This window comes from Chiloscyllium plagiosum, chromosome 18 (genome assembly GCF_004010195.1).
Source record: "Chiloscyllium plagiosum isolate BGI_BamShark_2017 chromosome 18, ASM401019v2, whole genome shotgun sequence".
NCBI lineage: Eukaryota > Metazoa > Chordata > Chondrichthyes > Orectolobiformes > Hemiscylliidae > Chiloscyllium > Chiloscyllium plagiosum.
The window spans coordinates 44,904,527-44,928,984 of record NC_057727.1 but is presented as its reverse complement, the minus strand read 5'-3'; the positions used below and the strand labels follow the sequence as shown (position 1 = coordinate 44,928,984).

The following is a 24,458-nucleotide window of genomic DNA, read 5'->3' as shown; positions in this document are numbered from 1 at the left end:
CAGGGAAGCTTCAAATTGAAAGCCTAGAAAGGAAGAGATATAAGAGAGATTGAGTACTCAAACCGTCTCAGCAGGGAACCATCTCCGGTGACATGTTTCTGTTTTACCCCTCCAGAGGTGTTCAAAAGACAGGCCTAAAAGGAAGCTTCAATCCTGGTCTGTGTATGTTAGTGATCTGACACCCTAGACATGTGCTGTGAGAGTCATAGCTCTGGGAACAGCTGTCTAAGCATTCCAGCATGACAGGAAATGATAAAGGAACAGACTCTCACTCACTCTGAGTGCTGCTGGTTGGCTATTACTGCAAGGAACCAGGACAAGTATTTCAAAGCCAAGACTCTAAAAAGAGACTTAGAAAAAGACAATTACCAACATCAACTCGGCCAGTAATCTTTACTTCATCAGCCGCAATATTGAAGCATTTCCCACAATGCCTTTAAATAGGGGGTTCCAGAATTCGATGAAGGAAAAGTTACACATTTCAACATTAATTAGGATGGTGTTTAACTTGGAAGGAATCTGGCACTTGTTGATGGTCCCATCCATCTAGATAGTTGAGGTGGCCAGATTGAGATGTGAGGTCAAAGAATGAGTTTCTGAAATGCAATGTTTATGGATTGTTTACACCACAAATAATTTGCACATCTAATGCAGACAATAAATATTGAAGGTGGTGGATGCAATAATTAACTTTTGTGACATTGTTGTTATTTTATATTCATGTCCTTTCATGTTATATTATTAAATCTCTTGATATTATAAATTATTATATTTGTTACAATCACAACTGAAATGTTTACTGGACAATTCAGATCCCAATATGAAATCTGGCTTGATACATCCTTTTTTTTTCATTAACATGGTAGTCATTCACTGAAAAATAGACACACAGTGATGAAGATTTCTCCATCCATTCCCTTATACCATCTCTTTACAACAAGTTAGATCCTGAAAAAATATGCTTTGATAAAAAAAACTTTAGATTTGACTTAATTGCTTCTCCCAGTTCTGTCCTGTTGCCTTACATAAATACACACAAAACCAAAAACCTAGACTTTCTCATTATTTTAAAAATCTGCTGATTTCTAACCAACCTCCTGGTCTGGAAGTTCACAAATAAAACAGCTACATTAGCATAACTGTATTCTTCCTTAACTACCCTACTTCTTTGCAGGAGAGAATCTATATTTGTTTCAGAGACTAGTCAGTGTGAAACTGTTCTAAGTTCTTTCAGTATCTCAGTTTCTCTAAGCTAAAATCAATATCTGACCATTCTAAACCAAAAGCAAACTAATATCTTTCAATGTGTAATCCCTTTTATAAACAATTTTTCATTAACACTTCAGGGGGCTTGTAATCCTCAGCTCTTTGGAACATAGGTCACAGTTCTGGAAGGACTTTCTGATCATTACTAAAATAACCATCACCGAAATGCCACTAGTTTGAAATCCAAACTCTAAAAATGATAAATAACACATCTCTTATCATATATTTCTCAGCAAAAATGAAAATTGAAGGAATTAAAAGTTACATGTGTTTGAGTACAGCTTTTTCTCTAACCCTTATAGGTATTTTCTAATCAACCTGTTTAGGGATGTTATTGTACATCTCTGGAACAGGTAGAACTTGAACCTGGACTCAGAGGTAGGGAGACTACAGGAGCCCTTGTATGCTTAATGCCTAATATGCTTAACCTGGGATCAGTTTAGTGGAAGCATAAATTATTGAGTGTAATTTGTTTCTGTAAGTGCATCAGGTGAGTTATATGTAAAGATTAATGTTGAATCTCCATGTGAAATGATCATGTGATGGTAATGAAAGCAATCATACTGCTGAATTGCTGCAGGCAATGAAATTTCATGTGTTGCATTGCCCTGTATAAAAGATATGTCGATATCCCCTAAAAGAAATTGGTAACTGCTGGGATTACCCTAACAATGCCTTCAACACTAAGCCCAACAGAGTTTTCTGAATCCATTATTAGACAAATTGGACAAGGGCCAGGTGGGCCATATTTCAGGTAACTGTCATTACATGACAGTCAGAAAATCCAACACCCACTTTATTAGCACTGTCCTCCAAAGCCCAGCCCAACCTACAATTCCAGAACAAGCACCAAATCTATTTCAAGAACTAACTCATAATTTTCTTCCAGGGTCCAGGCTGCTTACATTGGTTTTAACGACACAGGTGGAAGATAAAATCAAGGAGCAGAAGTAGGCAATTCAGCCCCTCTAGCCAACTCCACTGTTTAATACGATTATGGTGAATCTCATCTTGGCGTCAACTGTAATTTCCTGCCCACTCTCCATAACTCTTCAACCCATTACTGATTAAAATCTGTCTATCTCCTCCCTAGGGCTAACAACTGACTAAGACATGATTGATGTCTCCTTACTGTTGGTAGCATTCTTGCATTTGAATCAAGAAGTTCTGCGTTCAAGTCCCCCTCCAATATCAAAAATTCAGTGCAGTAAAGGTGCCATCTTTTGGATAACTGATAACACCATCTGCCTATTTGGATGGATATAAAAGATCCCATGGCTCTATTTTGAAGAAGTGAAAGGAGTTATCCATGGTGCTCTCGGCAATATCTAACCCACAATGATAATCACAAAACAGATTCTCTATCATATCTAAATACTATTTCTGGATGTTTGCTTTGAACAGGTTAGTTGCTGTGTTTCCTATATTACAACAGTGACATCCTTCAAAAAGCAGTTTATTGGCTATAAAATGTCTTGAAACATTCACTGGTTATAAAGAGCTCACTTTGTATATATAAGTCTTTTATATTCTTTCTTCTACCAGGTATGCTGTCCAGTACTCATACACTGGATCCTGACTGAAACAAATTCCCAGTTTAAGTTCCAAAGCACCACTGGGTCACTGTTTCTCGGAGGGATTCTGCTAGACGACAGTTGAGAGACTGATGGAACGCCAGAGGAATTTCTGCGCCATTTTGTTTTCACATGGCAGGACAACAAAAGGTGAGAACTGAGATGCTGGAGATCAGAGTCGACAAAGAGAGGCAACTACAAATAGGAAAATGTGAAACTGAAGCAAAAATAATAGAGAAAACAGCATATAGTAAATGTGGGCCAAGAAACAATGTCATGTATGATTGCAGCTTGCTTAGTTTCTTTATAAGACATTTCATAATTTTATATTGCAATGAATAAATTACAATATATTACTTGTATGTTAAGCGCAACATAAGTGTATAGCAATGCAATTTTTTTATTAAAAGATTGCATGAGGGAATGGAAGTGAAAGATTAAGTTTAAAATTCTATCTAAGCCACTACAGTTTAGAAACAACAGTTATTTCACAGCGAGAGGTTTAGAAATAAAATAGATGTCAGAATTATTGCATTTTGAACTCTGACCTTTTATAACAGCCCTCTTTGCCTAGTTGTTAGCACGATGGATATACCCGAGAGTCCAATTGTTCTATCCGCTACTGCAGTAACATTTAAAGCATCTGCATTTCACAGTTCCTTTCACTGTTTTAAAATACCCTTTTAAATAATAGATGTGAGAACAAAAAGTGACACAAATCTAAGAGGATCTCCAAAGAGTTTTCCAAAGCAGAGAAATGTAACTTCTCTTATGAGCACTGTAAATGGCTAATTTTGAAACAATGGGTCTCCAGAGTACACATTTAGTAAAGTACTAACAATTATGTATGTGTGGAATATGGAATAAAGGGAACAGAAAGGTCTAAATATTGTAATTCTGTCTGTCATTTCATTCCTTACATAATATGTTTGAGCTATATGGAGTCTATGTATGGCAATAGGGCAGTTTCAAATGGATTTTTGTCATTCTACAGCTTAATTTCACCTTAAATGGAAATCTGAAAAAGGAACTGTGTGTTTGTCTTACTTGTTATATATTCAATCATTTTAACTGCCTAGAAATTACTGTTGCCAGCATCAAAAGACAAACATTGAACATGCTCGTGTGGCATTTTTCCATCCACTACTTTAATAGTGGCCAACATTAAAAACAGTGGACAGAGCAATGTCATACAAGCAAATTAAACAATTGAAAGCCAAATATTACAGAACTCATTGTGCATATGTTTGATCTGCTGGGAAATAGTATATGTTAGAGGCAATCTAAAAAAGAATAGAAATATTGCAAAAATGTAATGAAAGTATAAATCACCTTAAAAGCAGTTGATTAACAGACAAGATAAATCAGCAAGTTGACTTGTGTTTAAAAAGAATGATATAGTCATTCTAGCATCTCAATACATCTTTTATAATCTCTTGATCCACAGTCTTTTTAACAGCTAAGGTTGGGGAAGCATTAAATCAATAACTGAGTGTGGAATGAGCAATTAGTCAATCAAGAACTATGAGTCACAGAATAACAATGAGATCCATACATTTTACACTTTACCTAATGTGTTTGAGCTATATGGATTTCACAAACGCTGATTTTTTCCAAAATGCGTTCATGCAACTTAAATACCATAAAATTAATTATTAACTGAAAACTAAAAGAATTTACAGGTATATAATCAATAATTAAATCAAGATAACTCAATAAATCCAAAACAATTGCTGCAAATGAAAGAAAATGTGACAATAAAACAATGAGTAAATATTAAGTTGATGGCCATTCAGTTGATGCTAACTAATTTATTGTTGATTGTCTCTGTGTTACTAATTTGTTTTGTAATGTGTAAGTTTCTAAAATATTTTTACCGCAGGAATTTATGATTCTGTTTGTAATCCTGATGTTAGTTGGAGTGTGAGTAGACCCAGAGGGGTGAGCTCACTGAAATAATAGTCTGGTAACTTTTACTCACAAGTTAGGGCCACTCCTGCTTCAATCTAGAGTTGGTGACATAGAACTGTCACGTAAAAGTGAGAGCAGGTTGCCAACAGCGACCCATGGGAACAGGCACTGGCAAAGGCAGGTCTGGAATGTTGTGAGAGGGGTGCACAGAGATCCCAATGATCCTACAATTCTGTGCAAGGCTAATAGTAGTACTCTTTCTCTTGCTGGCCACAAACAAAAAGATTTTTAAAAATTACCTTTATGATTAGGTTTGCTGAATATTGGTACCCATAAATGTTGGCAAGTCTGGCATCTGCTGCTAAGGACTTCATCAGGCCAAAATAATTAGGTCCTTGTCCACTTTGGGAAAAGGATAAAATCCCAACCTAAATTGTGCTGACAATAATGATCGCAAATTGACTGCAAGTTCAGGTGTGTATTACGTAGCCATCATTTTAATCCTTCTGTACAATGAGCCTATATGGTGGGACAAAGAGGTGAATGGGGTGGGGTGGGGGGTGGGAGGGGGGGGTGTTGTTAATATAATGGTTGAGTCATCTTGACCTGTAATTCCAGCTTGAAATCTAAAATAAACCATTTGACTTAGTCCCTGCTGAGCATTTGCCATGCTGTTGCCAGAAAGGAGCAGATAGGTAAGGACCCCATGGTAGTCAGTCAGTCAGAGAAAGAGCTAGAATCATGGAAGCTAACTGAAATTGATCCTTGGTTATTACAGCAAAAGGAGTTAGCTGTTTGATGAATCTCTGGTAAGTGATTCAGGTCTTTTCTATTCTCAATGTATACATACTGATGGTAAAATTAATCAATGTATAAAAAGCAACAGAAGCAAGTGAATAATTATAGCATATTAACAGACAATTCAGGGAATGTATAGGAGAAAGTGAGGACTACAGATGATGGAGATCAGAGTCAAGAGTGTGGTGGTGGAAAAGCACAGCAGGTCCAGCAGCATCAGAGGACCAGGAGAATTGACATTTCAGGACTGAGGCTTGTGGGCCAAGGGGGCTGAGAGATAAATAGGAGGGGGATGGGTGCTGCTGGGGGCAAGGTAGCTGAGAGTGAGATTGGTAGAGGAAGATGGGGGTAAAAGCGAAAGGTTGGAGAGGAGTGTGGAGTGGACAGGTGGGAAGGAAGATGGACAGGTAGGACAGGTCAAGAGGGCAGTGCCTATTTGGAAAGTTGGATTTGGGATTCGAGCTTTAGATTACTTACAGTGTGGAAACAGGCCCTTCGGCCCAATAAGTCCACACCGACCCACCGTAGCGCAACCCACCCAGACCCACTCCCCTACACCTAACACTACAGGCAATTTAGCATGGCCAATTCACCTAACCTGCACATTTTTGGACTGTGGGAGGAAACCGGAGCACCCGGAGGAAACCCACGCAGAATGTGCAAACTCCACACAGTCAGTCGCCTGAGGCGGGAATTGAACCCGGGTTTCTGGCGCTGCATGGCAGCAGTGCTAATCACTGTGCCACCATGTCGCCCATAAAGGATAAGGTGGAGGGAGGGGAAATGAGGAAATTGGTGAAATCCACATTGATCCCATGTGGTTGGTGGGTCCCAAGGTGGAAGATAAGGCATCCTTCCTCCAGGCAGTGGGTGGTAAGGGTTTGGCGATGGAGGACGCCCAGGATCTGCATGCCCTTGAGTGAGTGGGAGGGGAAGTTAAAGTGTTCGGCCATGGGGTGGTGGGGTTGCTTCATGTGTGTGTGACACCTAACCACCTATTGCACTCTCAGCTATCATTCCCCCCCAGCCCACCTCCCTCCCATTTATCTCTCAGCCCTCTTGGCCCACAAGCCTCATTCCTAATGAAGGGCTTATACCTGAAACATTGATTCTCCTGCACCTTGAATGCTGTCTGACTGGCTATGCTTTTCCAACACCAAATGCTCAAGTTCAAGGAATGTGTCAAGACTGCAGCATGTGGGCTCGCCTGGATACCTTTGTGACCTAAGGCAAACAGATCTTCAGTAATTGTGTGAAGTAGCTTTGGCTCATCTGGTCATTTCCATTCATCACATATGATTGAGATGACAACTGTTTAACACAGGTCGTGAGTTGCCATGTGGGCTGACTCTTGTTCAAAGCAATGAACATTTACACTTTGGTTGACTTTCCAGTGCTCACTCCTGGCAATAACATAACAGTTTTATTCAAGTAAAATTTGACTTTCCGTCATTTCACTTTGATTTGTCACTCATGTTCCTTACTATTTCTGTTTTCTGTAGTTTAGATTAGATTACATTACAGTATGGAAACAGGCCCTTCGGCCCAACAAGTCAACACCGACCCGCCGAAGCGCAACCCACCCATACCCCTACATTTACCCCTATACCTAACACTACGGGCAATTTAGCATGGCCAATTCACCTGACCTGCACATCTTTGGACTGTGGGAGGAAACCGGAGCACCCGGAGGAAACCCACGCAGACACGGGGAGAACGTGCAAACTCCACACAGTCAGTCGCCTGAGTCGGGAATTGAACCCGGGTCTCTGGCGCTGCGAGGCAGCAGTGCTCACCACTGTGCCACCGTGCCGCCCACGTAGTCTTTTTCACCATTCAAAGTTTGAGAGCGGCATGACATTAGCCTTTCAATTGAACCACTTACCATGCCTTCAGCATATCAGTTCCTTCACTCAAGCATTGCCCTTCAGAAGATCATGTTAAATTTGCTCAATTTCCTTATTATCCATTTGATAAAATATGTTGCCTTCTCAGCATTTCGATTTGACTAGGGATTGTGTGGAGACCAATAATGGTGGTGAATTTCCCAACCCTTTATCTAGCAGCTCCATTCTTCACTCACAAAATGAGGACTATTGTCATTCATCACAAGTTTTGCAGTTACGTATCAACACAAGTACCATACCAGTACATTTTCATTGGTATTAGTTAACATCAGCTGATCTCACTCCCAGTATGTGGAGGTGCCGGTGTTGGACTGGGATGGACAAAGTTAAAAATCAGACAACACCAGGTTATAGTCCAACAGGTTTATTTGGAACTACTAGCTTTCAGAGTGCTGCTTCTTCTGTGCAGCAGTATCATAAGACACAGAATTTATAGCAAAAGACCACAGTGTCATGCAACTGAAATGATATATTGAACAAATCTAGATTGCTGTTAAGTCTTTTATCTTTTAGAATCGGTTGCAGGTTTTGGTATGTAAATCCCAGAACTTCTTTCAAGACACATTCTTGAGATAACCTCAGGCTTTATAAAAAAATGGTGACATCTCAGCTCAGACAATATATTAAAGGTGTGAGGTTAGAATCTGTCTGTATCCCAACGTTGAGTCAGACTGGTTCTATTTCCAATGTAGGAATTTGTAAAATGTTACATGGATTGATTGCCTACATTGACTGCCTGCAGATTGTGTGCTTTTTGAACAAAATAGAGTGTGTCTGCAAATGCAAATTCACCCCATAGATTTACATGTGTGTTGAGGGGGGAGAGAGGGAGAGAGAATGAGTGTTGCGTAAGTGCACATGAGAGAGTGCATCTTTGCATGTGTGAAAGCTTGATAAAGTGCTTGTGTGGGTGTGATGGAGTATAAGCCTGTGAGAGGGTATGTGCATGGATGTGAGTGTGGGGATTGTATATGTGTGTGTCTGAGAGAGGGTCTGCATGAGTGTGTGTGTGAGTGTGTGTGCGTATCGTGTAGTGGGGTCACCTGCAGTGTGACATGAACCCTTGGTCCCAGGTGAGGCTATCCTCATGGGTACCAAACTTGGCTCTCAGCTTCTGTTTGGCCACTTTGCATCATTGCATATCCTGAAGTCTGCCTTGGAAGATGGTCACCCGAAGATTTGAGGCCGAATACCCCTCACTGCTGAAGTGTTCCACGATTGGGAGGGAACATCCCTGTCTGTCGATTGGTGTGCAGTGTCCATTCATTCGTTGTCGTAGCGCCTGCTTGGTCTCGCCAATGTACCATGCCTTGGGGCATTCTTGCCTGCAGCGTATGAGATAGACAACGTTGGCCAAGTCACATGGGTATCTTTGCATACATAGTGGGTGGCGTCCCCACATGTAATGGTAGTATCCATGTTGACCCTATCCCTGTAATCCTACGTTTCCAATGCATAGTCCACCTAACTTACACATCCCTGGATACTGCAGGCAATAGCCAATTCACCTGACCTGCACATCTTTGTACTGTGGGAGGAAACCCACACTGACATGGGGAGAATGTGTAAACTCCACATAGTTGCCCAAGGCTGGAATTGAACCCAGGTCCCTGGTGTTGTGAAGCAGCAGTGCTAACCACTGAACTACCATACTAATGTAACAGGCTATCCTTGCCACAAAAGAGTTCCTCCAAGTCCTGTCCCACTGGCACCAAAGTACAAGGTGATTTAACAATTGACATTGTAGCAGCTATGCACTACATTGTCATCACTAGATGCTTGATTATAGTGAAAATTGCTTCTTGTTCTATGCCTGATATCACTGCATGTCCTTAGCAGTGAGCTTCCAAAGACATCTGTTGGTCACTACACATGTGCTACAGCTCTCACCTTGTCAAAAATCTTTGTAATTTGTTTTGCTGCTGTCGCATGACTGATGTATTTTACTTCAAGCATGTTCAATTGCATTTTTTTTGTCTACTTACAGATTCTTTTGATGAAATCTCTCTCTCGAAGTCACACTTGATTTTGATCATGGTCTGTGATGGCTTCTTCCATTGTGTCTCAACATCTATAGACCAGCAAATTATTCACAATAGCTTCCATCTGGGAAGATTATGATCTCATGCTATCTGTGATGATATTTCTCCAGAGCAGAGGAATACCAGATGGCATGTGCGATCATCATTACATCCAAACACATCCAGAATGTAGTTAGCAAACTATAGCTTCCATCAAGCTTTATTTGCCAGCAACCATTCTTTGTACTGATGGTATTAAAAGTCTTTTAACTTGGCAAGTACTGATGATATTTCATCAATGATTGGCATGAGGGAGTGCAATCTCTTCAAATCTTCCAACTCTTCTGTCTTGCCTTGAGGGCGAGCCGAATCTCTGCTCATAAGAAATGTAGCCTCACATTTTCATCTATTTCAAAATGATATTCACCAGGAAGACAGGCAAGGAATGTAAAGCATATTTGTCATCTTCTTTGATCTGTTTGGCAGTCATCGATTTGTGGCCTGCAAAACACTGCAAATCTTTTCTGGCACCCTTAGTGTGACTAGTCAAAGTTTTAGAACTTGCCTCAGTTGAGATGAGTGGATTTTCCTTATGTCTACCATTTGGAACTTCAGATCTTCATTCTTCCCGTTGCTTTGAGCTCACGGCTTTATTTGTTCTCCTGAGATAAGCATCCATTCCATTCAACAACCACAACTTTACCTTTGAATGCTTTGGGTCACGACCTTGTATCATTTCTTTACAGGTCTGCGAAGCTCATGTTGTTGTATGAAACATCAGTGTTTATTGAACATTTTGCATTTATTTGGCGCTCTTCTTCTACAGTCATCATTATAACAGTCATAAACCATTTTCCACTTCTAGACCTGAAGCTGCTAACCTATTCTACGGTGTAAAGTGATTTGACAGATTTAACAGTTTACATCTCTCCAGCAGCTATCTATAAAGGCTTGCCTTACTTCTTTCTACTTAAAAGCTTGTTTGCAAAATGAATTCAGCCACTTGTAGCTAGAGCCCTGCTTTCACCATGATTTATTTCTTCTGTGTGATGTCCTCCACAATATTTATATCCCATGCGCTGGCCTTGATCATTCTGCTAGCCTTTCTGCAAACATTTATTTTGTTATTTCTAGTCTGTTTTTCTCATTCAGCCTCAAATATCTCTCAGCATAATGCAAAATTGTTTCTGTTTTCCAGTTAGTTACCTCAGAACTTCTGAACGTATTGGTAGCTTTCTTGAGAGGAAGGGTCTCCGTTCTCAGCAGATATGTTGTCATGGCAGGATCTCTTCAGCATATCTCAGATTAAACTACATTTCAGTTGTCCAAACTCAGAGGATTCAGCTAGATATATCAGTGTAAGCACGTTATTATCAATAGTCTCCTTTTACCCTTGAACTCTGATGTCAACATGAACTTCACTGACCTGTAAAAAAATGATACAAGGTCGTGACCCAAGCACTCAAAGGTAAAGTTGTGGTTGTTGAATGGAATGGATGCTCATCTCAGGAGAACAAATAAAGTTGCAAGCTCAAAACAATGGGAAGAATGAAGATCTGAAGTTCTAGATAGTAGACATAAAGAAAATCCACTCATCCAGTTTTGGTCTCCACACCTCAGGAAGGACATACTGGCACTGGAGCGTGTCCAGCGGAGATTCACACGGATGATCCCTGGAATGGTAGGTCTAACATATGAGTGGGCGGCACGGTGGCACAGTGGTTAGCATGCTGCCTCACAGCGCCAGAGATCCGGGTTCAATTCCTGCCTCAGGCGACTGACTGTGTGGAGTTTGCACGTTCTCCCCGTGTCTGCGTGGGTTTCCTCCAGGTGCTCCGGTTTCCTCCCACAGTCCAAAGATGTGCAGGTCAGGTGAATTGGCCATACTAAATTGCCCGTAGTGTTAGGTAAGGGGTAAATGTAGGGGTATGGGTGGGTTGCGATTCGGCGGGTCGGTGTGGACTTGTTGGGCCGAAGGGCCTGTTTCCACACTGTAATGTAATGGAATGTAATGTAAAAAAAAATGTAATGAGGAACGGCTGAGGATCCTGGGATTGTATTCATTGGAGTTTAGAAGATTAAGGGGAGATCTAATAGAAACTTACAAGATAATACATGGCTTGGAGAGGGTGGACGCTAGGAAATTGTTTCCGTTAGACAAGGAGACTAGGACCCGTGGACACAGCCTTAGAATTAGAGGGGGTAAATTCAGAACAGAAATGCGGAGACATTTCTTCAGCCAGAGAGTGGTGGGCCTGTGGAATTCATTGCCACAGAGTGCAGTGGAGGCTGGGATGCTAAATGTCTTCAAGGCAGAAATTGATAAATTCTTGATGTCACAAGGAATTAAGGGCTATGGGGAGAATGCGGGTAAGTGGAGTTGAAATGCCCATCAGCCATGATTGAATGGCGGAGTGGGTTCGATGGGCCGAATGGCCTTACTTCCGCTCCTATGTCTTATGGTCTGATGGTCTTATCTCAACCGAGGCAAGTTCTAGAGATTGTTCATATGTAATAATAATTTAGAGTTCAAAACGAGTCTTAAATGTATGAAAATTTCTCATTGCGATCCAGGCTCTAATATAGTTAAAACACTTTTTGGACCCCCCAGCACTGATATCATTGTTACAACTCTAGTATGCTCAAGTTCTCTAATTAATTATGTAGCTATTTCATACTTTTGCCACTCAGAGTGGAAAATAATCCAATTCTGTCTTATATCTCCTCTCATTTCTCTCCCACCATGGAATGGAAAATGTATAGCCATTTTGACCTACCCAGTAATTCAAAGCTGCAGGCTGTTTTCTTTAATTCTTTTTTTGTTCAGTAATTGGCTCACTTGCAGCTCTGAAAATACATACATTCTTACACCATGTTCCAACTGCCCTTTATTTAAAAGCTGCCACTGATTGTGCACAGACACTAACAGCAGAGGTAGACATCACATGACTACAGCAAGCCAGCCAGTAGATTAAGAGTACAATTTCTTCCAATCATACGCAGATCTTAAACAGGCCTGCCATTTCAGGCAGTAAAATTAATAAAAGAAAAGTGGTTAACATGAAATAATAAAGAAACAAGTGTTGCACTTGATATAATTGAATATAATGAAAGCCATCAATGAAGGTCTAAAGATAGTTGTCAGTTGAAATTCCATACATGTGAAAAAAAGCTGCAATCTGGAAGAATAAAATAATCACATTTTCCATTGTCCCACTGCAGGAGGTAGAGATTAGGTTGTCATTATTCAACCATTGTATTGTGAAAGGAATAAGGGCTGTGTGCAATGAGGGCATGTGCTCAGAAAGAACTTGATGAATATAAAATAAAAATAGGCGGGTAGAGATTTTTGCAGACTGCAAGAATACATCGATACAGAAAAGAACAAAATGGGAACTAGAACAAAACTTTAGGGTAGTCCCAAGGTGATTGAACATCATCACTTGAATCACTATTAACCATAGTACAAATAAAATGATTTGAAAGGACCATCCAACGCATAATTCCAATGCCTAATCTGAAACTCGGGTAATTTTCTTTACAAAATTGGATTTATTATACCTTCAATTTAAATCCTTAATGCCATGTTTAGGTCTAGTTCATCATGAGCTAGCTTTCCTTCCAATGGAGCAATGCAGTGAGTCATAATTTCTGCGCACCCTCCAAACTCACTACAAAGCGGCTATATTTCTCTTAGGAGGCGGAGGTTTGGAGGGGTGAGATGATTTACAAGCCCACTCAGGAAGAAGTCAAAGTGCAGTAGTGCTGCAGCACGACACAGAGCAGTCTGCATTTTTAATGAGCCCTGAAGAAGGGTTTGGCCTGAAACATTGACTCTCTTGCTCCTTGGATGCTGCCTGACCATGTGTGCCTTTTCGAGCACCATGCTTTATCAACTCTGATTTCTCCAACATCTGTGGTCCCCACTGTCTCCTAATGGGGCACAGAACCCTATGCAAGTAAGTTGCTGCAGATTTATACTCTTTGGTTTTTGTTGAGGCCTTGTATAATCAGGAATGAATGAACCTCACATTAGGTCCTCTCCCTTCATTTCTATTTCTCCACTTCAAGAATAATATCACTATCACACGTCTATCCATAGTGGCAGCCTTGATGCTTAAAACAAAAATAGGTTCATTGATTGGGGATCATGCTGAACTTCTCCAATCTTGGTTTTGTGACTCCAATGTATTAACCAAAGATAAAGGGAGACAATAATTATGTTGAGGTTCTTGGACTATATCAGAATAGACGATTGGTATTCTGAAGTACCAATGCCTGGATAAATCCAATAGAACTCTGGAGGACAATCCAGGAAAAGTGTCCAATACCTAAGTAGCTTGTAGAACATAGAACATAGAACATTACAGTGCAATACAGGCCCTTCAGCCCTCGATGTTGCATCGATCTGTGGAACCAATCTGAAGCCCATCTAACCTACACTATTCCATTCTCGTCCATGTGCCTATCCAATGACCATTTAAATGCTCTTAAAACCGAACAGTCTACCACTGTTGCAGGCAATGTGTTCCACGCCCCTACTACTCTCTCAGTAACGAAACTACCTCTGACATCTATCCTATATCTATCACCTCTCAATTAAAGCTAAATCCCCTCGTGCTAGCCATCACCATCTGAGGAAAAAGACTCTCACTGTCCAACCTATCTAAACCGCTGATTATCTTGTATGCCTCAATTAAGTCACCTTTCAACCTTGTTCTCTCTAATGAAAACAGTCTAAATCCTTCAGCTTTTCCTTGTAAGACCTTCCCTCTATACCAGACAACATCCTAATAAATTCTTCTCAACCCTTTCCAAAGCTTCCACATCCTTCCTATAATGCGGTAACCGGAACTGTACACAATAGTTCAAATGTGGCCACACCAGAGTTTTGTACACCTGCAGCATGATCTCATGATTCTGAAGCTCAATCCCTTTACCAATACAGAGGGGATTGCTACCAATAGAATGGTGGGATAATGATAATGATAATATCACTGGACTAGTGATCCAAAGGACCAGGTCCATGCCTCAGGAACCAGGGTTCAAATCCCAGTACAGCAGCTGGTGGAATTTCTACTCTATGATTTAATACCTGGTCTGAGTAATGGTGATTATGAAACAACTTTTTATTAGTGTAAAAATTCATTTTCTTCCTTCACAGAAGGAAATATGCTGTTTTTACCTTGTTTCATTTATATGTAACTCTAAATCCATTGCAGTGAGATTGACTTTTAAATGTCCTTTGAAGAGGCTGATCAACCCACTCCGTTGTATCAAGCCACTACAAAATGCAGAAAGAGGAATGAAATGGAATGATCACACAGAATCATCTTAGCCATTGTAAATGGCAAATGTAAAACCAACCTTATTGATCCTACAAAATCCTCCTTACCCAATTCTTGAAGTATGTGACAAAGTTGGAAGAGCTGTCCTTGCAACTATCTGCACATCATCCTCACCTGGAAATACATCACTAATCCTTTGTTATTGCAAATACTGGAACTCACTCCCTATAAGCACGATAGGTTAACTGCATTACATGGATCACAACTGTTCAAGAAGTCAGTGAACCACCATCTTTTCAGGAGTCATGAGGAATGGGCAACAAATGCTGGCGTTACCAGCAATGCATACATCTCATTAATGAATATAAAGTGAAATCTCCAGCAGCAACCTTAAGGGAATCACACACAGCAATGTTAAGAGTGATGGTCATCTTGCCTGTCACAGACAATAATGTCCTTGTCCTGTTTCAGTATTGCCGATATGACTACAGAATTTGGCACGTTATCAGCCACAATTGTGTGAAGCAAACATGTCTCACGTTTTTTTTTTCTTGACGTTTAATTAAAAGAATAGCCCTTCAAAGACCGCCAATGGATATGTCTCCAGGTGGAGCGTTCTTCACTTTCTCCTCCTCCCTGTTCAAACATCCTTTCTTGCCCTGCATTGTCTTTCTACATTCTCCAATCTTCTTCAACTCCCAAAGGAAGACCTCCTACACTATCCGTATCCGAAGGGAAGTTGCTTCGTCAAAATCTGTTAAGTCAACAAAAAGATACTTGAATGCCAGCCAAATCACAGCCTGGACTTTTCAAACATTAACCAAATGTAGGGAAAATCCAGAAATGCATATAAATATACCTGCAGCCAAATGAAATAATTGTTAACAGCTAATTTGCATGTAGCTCATTATCCCTTTAAATATAAATCTAATGGAGTCCTGTTGTGTTCGGTCATGCAAACATAGGCTAGGGCATTGGGTAGAGGCAGGGTTTTGACAATGTCAGCATTGGCAACAAATCAGCAGCATCTTTAGAAATCACTTTCTGAAGTTGGTGCCTGACACATTTCCCAATTGGAAGAATGCTAGTATATTTCATACATTATTTTTAAGGGTTTTTAGGCCGCATGTTGTCTAAAATACAGGCACTGTAAGTCCAATTTCTACCCTGACCCTCGTTTCCCATCCCATTATAACTCTTTGGTTTCCTGGCATGCTGTTTTATCTCAGGACAACTGGCCTCAATAGCTGGCAACTTATCTCAAGTTTACTTACCTTTAATACAGCCAGTCAGAGCTAATCTAATGATAGAATTAATATAGATTTACTCGGCTTTCTTCTGCCATCATAATAAATTACTGAAAAAAAAAAGCTTTTCTATTCCTGCATTTACTTTCATACCATCATTTTGGCGCTTTCCTGGAATAATGTGATTTAGTTCACCGTAGATTATTGTGCTCACGTTCTTAACTAGGCACTAAAGCAAATCCCAGTCTCTTCGTTTTCTTCAAGGGCTTAGTAAATAATTTATTCATGAATTTTCCCCTATACCTCATTCCCCAGTCTTTATCAACAGTTCATCCTTTCTGTAACTTAGTGTTTCCTTAATAAATACTACATAATTTTATCTCACAATTGTTGTTACTTAAATTAAATGCAACCTGCCATCATTGCATCTTCTAGGAGCAAGTGAGGACTGCAATGCTGGGGATCAGAGCTGAATATGTGTTGCTGGAAAAGTGCAGCAGGTCAGGCAGCATCCAAGGAGCAGGAGAATCGACGTTTCGGGCATCAGTCCTTCTTCAGGAATGAGGAGAGTGTGCCAAGCAGGCTAAGATAAAAGGTAGGGAGGAGGGACTTGGGGGAGGGGCGTTGGAAATGCGATAGGTGGAAGGAGGTTAAGGTGAGGCTGATAGGCCGGAGTGGGGGTGGTTGGTTGGTCCGGGTGTCCCAGAGGTGTTCTCTGAAACATTCCGCAAGTTGGCGGCCTGTCTCCCCAATATAGAGGAGGCCACATCGCATGCAGCGGATGCAGTAAATGATGCGTGTGGAGGTGCAGGTAAATTTATAGCGGATATGGAAGGATCCCTTGGGGCCTTGGAGGGAAGTAAGGGGGGAGGTGTGGGCGCAAGTTTTGCATTTCTTGTAGTTGCAAGGGAAGGTGCCGGGAGTAGAGGTTGGGTTGGTGGGGGGTGTGGACCTGACAAGGGAGTCACGGAGGGAGTGGTCTTTTCAGAACGCTGATAAGGGAGGGGACGGAAATATATCCCTGGTGGTGAGGTCCATTTGGAGGTGGCAGAAATGACGACGGATGATATGATGTGTATGGAGGTTGGTCACCACCAGAACCGAACCCCACTGGTCCTCACCTACCACCCCACCAACCTTCATATACATCATATCATCCGTCGTCATTTCCGCCACCTCCAAACGGACCTCACCACCAGGGATGTATTTCCGTCCCCTATCAGCGTTCCGAAAAGACCACTCCCTCCGTGACTCTCTTGTCAGGTCCACACCCCCCACCAACCCAACCTCCACTCCCGGCACCTTCCCCTGCAACCGCAGGAAATGCAAAACTTGCGCCCACACCTCCCCCCTTACTTCCCTCCAAGGCCCCAGGGCATCCTTCCATATCCGCCACAAATTCCCCTGCACCTCCACACACATTAATTACTGCATCCGCTGCATCCGATGTGGCTCCCCTATATTGGGGAGACAGGCCGCCTACTTGCGGAACGTTTCAGAGTACACCTCTGGGACACCCGGACCAACCAACCCAACCACCCCGTGGCTCAACACTTCAACTCCCCCTCCCACTCCACTAAGGACATGCAGGTCCTTGGACTCCTCCAATGCCAGACCATAGTAACATGACAGTTGGAGGAAGAGCGCCTCATCTTCCGCCTAGGAACCCTCTAACCACATGGGATGAACTCAGATTTCTCCAGTTTCCTCATTTCCCCTCTCCCCACCTTGTCTCAGTCCCAACCCTCGAACTCAGCACCACCTTCCTAACCTGCAATCTTCTTCATGACCTCTCCGCCCCCACCCCCACTCCGGCCTATCAGCCTCACCTTAACCTCCTTCCACCTATCGCATTTCCAACGCCCCTCCCCCAAGTCCCTCCTCCCTACCTTTTATCTTAGCCTGCTTGGCACACTCTCCTCATTCCTGAAGAAGGGCTGATGCCCGAAACATCGATTCTCCTGCTCCTTGGATGCTGCCTGACCTGCTGCACTTTTCCAGCAACACATTTTCATTGCATCTTCCTCAAATTACGATGACAATTAATTCCCCTTCCTAAGTTTATTGTATTAACATGAACCAACTGCCCAGCATTGTTATTACTTTATAAAATAATTAATGAGTTAATTTCTTAACATATTTATGCTAACTTCAGTAGGTTAGCTACTATATTAATTCTCAATATTCGCAATCATGAATTAAGTTACTCCCACTGGCCCCTTTATATTTGTTACAAAATCAATAACAATAATGAATGAACTCCTACTCACTCCATGCTACAACGTATTCCCATAAATAATAATGTCTCTTCCTGAATTTCTCAATAGTCAATGTGTAAATAAATAATTTCATAAATTCAGTAGCAATTACATAAAACTAAATTACATCTCTACTTTCCTCTGTGCTATTCTTTGTCCTATTAAACTTTTGTCTCTTTCCACCCTCTCTTTAGACAGAGTCTTTGACTCAATGTGCAGGTGGATACAGAGGTAGGGTGTGTGCATTTGTGAACACTCGCAGGGGTGGGGTTCTGGGAGGGGAGCAGAGCAGCAGAAGAGTGGTCGTGCAATTATCCACGTTAACAAATGGTATGCCTGTTTTCTGGCACCAACTCTTGTTGCTGGCCTTATTTTGCAAAAGTAGGATCAGAAGCAGAAGTGGATACGTTTCCAGTTTGGTAAGTTGATGGTCAATTAATGGAGGCCAACTGGATGCAAGGCCTCCTGTGGCTTCAGTAACAGGTCAGCTGACTGGAGGCTGCCTCCCAGTATCAGATGGAAAGTGAGGGGGCTTTTGTTCCAAGTGGCCTTTGAGAGCTTCTTACCTGGCCACAGAATTGGCACAGGGCACATTGAGGATCCTCCTCCACAGTGATGGTCTAACTATTGTTATAATTTTTAAGTTAAAAGTTCTAAAGAATGTTGAGAGTCACCCTCTTCCCCCCTTGCATGAAACAGGAGACTGTACCTTCTTCTGAACTTATCCACTGTCCTTAATCGGAAAATTAGGGTGCCTGTTGGCAACTTATTGGCCAATTCAGTGAAAGATCATTGTCTGGTAATTGTTCGTCGTGCAGTATTTGTCAGGTATCAATCAAAGATCCAAAGGCCATTCCCTCCTCCAAGTTTTTATCTTATCATTCTCAAAAGTACTTGCATATGTTAGTCATGAAATGCCTACTCCCCAACTTAGTTTAATAATTCTTTCTCCGTTAAGTCCTCACTTGAATAACTTAATGAAACTTTTGCTTTTTATATATCCTCTGCCTACCTTTGTGTTGCTATTCACCCTCTCAGTGTTCTCTTATTCCTCCTTTCTCACAATCTTCAGGTTTGCATTTTGATTTTTTTTCCCCCTTTCCATGTCCTGTAGATATTTATGCAGCCTGCACCATGATCTCACATTTAGAGATTTTTAATTGACTAGACACCGCCTAATTGCAAGTATTTCATTCCAATTCATTTAATTGTATTCAGATCTCTGTTTCATAAATATTCCTATGCCCTTTCATTGTCTACTTGCCCCATTTTGTTTTCTAGAACTAAATTCCATATTTCCTTTTCTTCATTTTGTATTAAAATATGCTGATTTAGAACTTGTACTAAAATCATACTGCTGTTGGAGAGACAGGTAAATCTGTCTTCATACTGATGAACAACAACTTTTGTTAACCATTTCTTCAATATATATAAACGAGTTGCATTCTTAGAACTTTGTAGGGTTGGTCAGCAGCAACACTGATAGGATACCCCATTCAAATATAGTCAAACTTATCCTTTATCCAAATGAAAACAGCTCCAGACATATTGTAGAGACATTTGCCATTCTTTATTATCTTTAACCCCCAGTCTTTGGATGGACCATTATTATGGCACTGTTGAGTCTTTATTATTCTGTAATTTATGTAAATATGTATTCCCTTTGCACAGCATGATTTTCCAGATATTTTCCAAATCAGTTTGTTCAGTAATGTTATGTTACACCATTGGAGCAGGTGGAGCTTGTACCTTCAGGCTCCCAGGTAGGGACACTTTTACTGTGCCATAAGTAGCCTCAACATAGTTTTCTATAACACACTTGAAATAGAGTTGCAGTTTCCTTCTTCTTCGTTAACTTTGATCTGCAGAATCAACTTGCAGTTCCCCTCCCATATACAAACATAGAAGTTACAAGAAACCCCACTATCCAGAGCATGGTATGGTATCATTTGCATTATTCTGTAAAATCTACTGCTGTCACCTTTTAGTGGCAAACATTGTTTACATTTTAACATAACATTGTTCTGTTTTTGTAAATTACTTTTAGAAATCCTGATTCTGTTTCAATTACAAATATACTGAATGACAGTGCTTTCTATGTATTATTGTGATTACAACATCAGGTAATTCTTTTTCTCTCAAACATCAAATCAACTTATACAGCTCCAGTAAATTCAACTCCATTAAAAACCACTACTTCATTTTTAGATAAATCATATTGGTGTAATTGAAACAGATAACCCATGGGCAAAGATTTTGCAATATATTGGGTTAGTTCTGGCAGAGTACGTTGTCAGTGACTAGTTGCCAATTACGTTTTGATCATTTCTATTAACAAATTCAATAGTTTCTTCCATTAATGCTGTACACAATTCTGTGGTAGGAATTTCATAAAGGAAAAAGAATCTTGTTTTTCATGAGTATACATGAGAAACAGAAAATATTTAAGAATTACATCACAGTTTGGGCACTGCTCACACCAAAGGGAGTTCAAAAAGAATTTTGACTATCAAATGTAATGCTGAATATATGGCTATCAGTACTAAATGGAGATCTGCCCTTCAAACTCATTTGTGTTAGGTTCGAGTCTTTGACTTGAAATGAAACCTTAATACTAAACAATGATGTACTGTTTATTGGATTTGGGAGAAATATCACAGGTTACTGTGGTAAAACAACTAGGAGAAAGTGAGGACTGCAGATGCTGGAGATCAGAGCTGAAAAATCTGTTGCTGGAAAAGCGTAGCAGGTGAGGCAGCATCCAAGGAGCAGGAGAATCGATATTTCGGGCATAAGCCCTTCTTCAGGAATTAGGAGGGTGCGCCAAGCAGGCTAAGATCAAAGGTAGGGAGGTGGAACTTGGGGGAAGGCGTTGGGAATGCGATAGGTGGAAGGAGGTTAAGGTGAGGGTGATAGGCTGGAGAAGGGGTGGGGATGGAGAGATCAGGAAGAAGATTGCAGGTCAAGAAGGTGGGGCTGAGTCCGAGGGTTGGGACTGAGATAAGGAGGGGGGAGAGGAAATGAGGAAGCTGGAGATATCTGCATTTCATCCCTTGTGGTTGGAGGGTTCCTTGGCGGAAGATAAGGCGCTCTTCCTCCAGGCATCGTGTTGCCATGGTCTGGCGATGGAGGAGGCCAAGGACCTGCATGTCCTTGGCGGAGTGGGAGGGGGAGTTAGTGTTCAGCCACGGGGCGGTTGGGTTGGTTGGTGGGTGTCCCAGAGGTGTTCTCTAAAACGTTCCGCAAGTAGGCGGCCTGTCTCCCCAATGTAGAGGAGGCCACATCGGGTGCAGCGGATGCAGTACATGATGTGTGTGGAGGTGCAGGTGAATTTGCGACGGATATGGAAGGATCCCTTGGGTCTTGAAGGGAAGTGAGGTGGGAGGTGTGGGTGCAAGTTTTGCATTTCTTGCAGTAGCAGGGGAAGGTGCCGTGAGTGGAGGTTGGGTTGGTGGGGGGTGTGGACCTGACGAGGGAGTCGCGGAGGGAGTGCTCTTTCCGGAACGCTGATAGGGGAGGGGAGGGAAATATATCCTTGGTGGTGGGGTCTCTTTGGAGGTGGCGGAAATGACGAAGGACTCCACCAAGGACATGCAGGTCATTGGTCTCCTCCATCGCCAGACAATGGCAACATAACGCCTGGAGGAAGAGCGCCTCATCTTCCGCCTAGGAACCCTCCAACCACAAGGGATGAATGTAGATTTCTCCAGCTTCCTCATTTCCCCTCCCCTCACTTTATCTCATTTCCACCCCTCGGACTCAGCCCCGCCTTCTTGACCGGCATTCTTCTTCCCGACCTCTCTGCCCCCACCCCTACTCCGGCCTATCAACCTCACCTTAACCTCCTTCCACCTATCGCATTCCCAACACCCCTCCCCCAAGTCCCTCCTCCCCACCTTTTATCTTAGCCTGCTTGGCACACCGTCCTCATTCCTGAAGAAGGGCTTATGCCCGAAACATCGATTCTCCTGCTCCTTGGATGCTGCCTGACCTGCTGCGCTTTTCCAGCAACACATTTTTCAGCTCATCAGTAGTAAAACAACTGTCAACATGATTACAATTTAAAAAAAAATAATCCAGTCAGATGTTTAATTAAATTGCTAATCGATCAGTGTAGCTGCAATTGAGTTGCTGATCTGAATAATGACATAATCCAAGTATGTTGCATTTCTTAATGAGTGATGAAAACACCTGCCTCTTGTAGATTGTATATCACTCCTTTTGATAGTGTTATTACAAATTAGCCCGGACGAAAGCATAAATACTAAGCTTTGAAACTATAATAAATGTTAGGTTGAACTGCCTACAATGTTGTTTAGAACCGTTTGGAAGCATTATATTGTTGAGCCTACTCTTGTGCAGTATTACAACACAATATATGTTTGTCAACCAATTATTTGCCAGTTGTGGCATTCAGACTTAAAAGCATCAAGGGCCAAAGTTTGGCAGTGGAAACTGAAAAGGAAGAGACTTGTGGCTGCCGTTCTGATCTTGCTGATACAGACTCACTTTCCTACACTGGGACTCAATGATTGTGCAGCAAAGGTTCTGAAAAAAAAGTCCACAAACAAGAGAGAACTTAGTGTGGTAACAGGAGCAAAACTCAGCACTGGTCCAAAAGGACAGCCTAAAAATTTCATAATGCCCTTTCTCTCCAAAGGTTACAGAGAGGTAATCGTGAACAATTTGTACTAAAGAACTGATGCATCTAGAGAAATGTTCACAACTATTCATTCTTCCTCCAACACTGTCCACAGCATCCAAGGTATGCTGTCCTCTCCTCATCATAAACTCAAGTGTTAGCCACAGCTGATCTGGGAAGCAAAGATGCCCATTGATTTTCCTGAACTCCAACAACTCCACTGGCATTTGACTGCAGTGAGACAATCGCTCTCACCTTCCTTTCCTGTTCATCTTGTTGCTCACACACTTCATTAGCTTTAGCTCTGCTTATCTCTGTGCTAGCCAGACAAACCACACCCCTCTCCAAAAACCCTTGCACTTGCTCCACTCACCCTTACCTCACACGATTCTCTCTATTTACTTCTCTCCATGTCCTCTTGTTATCTTTTGGTTCAGTTTGTCAGGTTATTTTTTTCAAAACCATTCATTAGAAGAAGGGAAGATGCTCTCTGATTTTCATGACTTCCAACAAACAGACAGGACAATGCACCACTTGCCATTGAATTTAAAATCATAGAATCATACAAGCTGGAAGAGGCCCTCTGGCCCATCTAGCCTGTACTGCCAAAAAATACACTAAATCTACACTAGTTTCATTTCCACAGCTTTGAATGTTATGACACTTTGAGTGCTCATCCAAGGACTTTTAAAAAAGCTTATGAGGTTTCCTCCCTCAACCACCTGGATTTTCTTCAAGCCCCCTCCAAAACTCCTGCCTTTCACCTTAAAAGTGAACCCCTTATTATTGACCTTAAACTCAGGGGAACAGCTGCCAAACTCTTGCCCTGTCCATCCCCCTCACAATCTTACACACTCTATCAGGACCCCCTAAACATTCTCTGTTTCAAAGAAAACAATCCAAATTTATCCAGCCTCTTCTCCCCTTCCAGTACAATCATAACCTTCCCAGAGTCCCATGACTAAGATTGAACACAGTGTGGCCATACCAAAATCCTGTACAATTCCAACATGACCTCCCTGCTGTTATAACCTGTGCCATGACTGCTGGCCTCTGGAACTGCTCGGACACCGTTGGCCATGCGGCTGGTACTGCTGCCACGCCCACGCTGATTGATGATGTCATTTCCGCCCCCCATCATGACCATTCCCACAGCCACTTCCGCCCCGCACAATTCATCATGCATCACACGTGACATCACTTCCGCCCCTCACATAATCACTGATGTCACATGCTCAGTGACTGCCGCCACCCCTACTGCCGTGTCTGCCACCACTTCCACCCCCACCAACGCCACACACCACCACTTCTGCCCCCACCAGCGCCACTCACCTGCATTCTGCTGACACGTCCCCCACAGATCCCACTATCACCATCCCTGCCGCCCAGAACCCTGAGGGGAACACTAACCCTGCTCATGACTCCATCCCTATTCCCCCCACCACCACACCCACTCCAGTTACAGGTTCCACTCCCACTCCCAGCTCCACACCCACACCAGCTCCCAGCTCCCAGCCCTGCCGAGTTTTCACCATCCCCCCAGACC

At 42.0% G+C, this 24,458-nt stretch overlaps 1 protein-coding gene across 3 annotated transcripts in view; it reads left to right on the top strand.

The window, feature by feature from the left end:
• Positions 1-2,917: 2,917 nt before the first annotated feature.
• LOC122559207 (myoD family inhibitor domain-containing protein-like) overlaps positions 2,918-24,458 on the top strand; it is a 154,841-nt gene continuing 133,300 nt past the window's right edge. For all 3 annotated transcript variants that reach the window (XR_006314363.1, XM_043708591.1, XM_043708588.1), the window contains exon 1: positions 2,918-2,990. Coding sequence is in view for 2 of the 3 variants with exons in the window: in XM_043708591.1 (XP_043564526.1) it covers positions 2,933-2,990 (58 nt within the window). In the remaining variant the exon portion in view is untranslated. The remainder of the gene's footprint in view (positions 2,991-24,458) is intronic.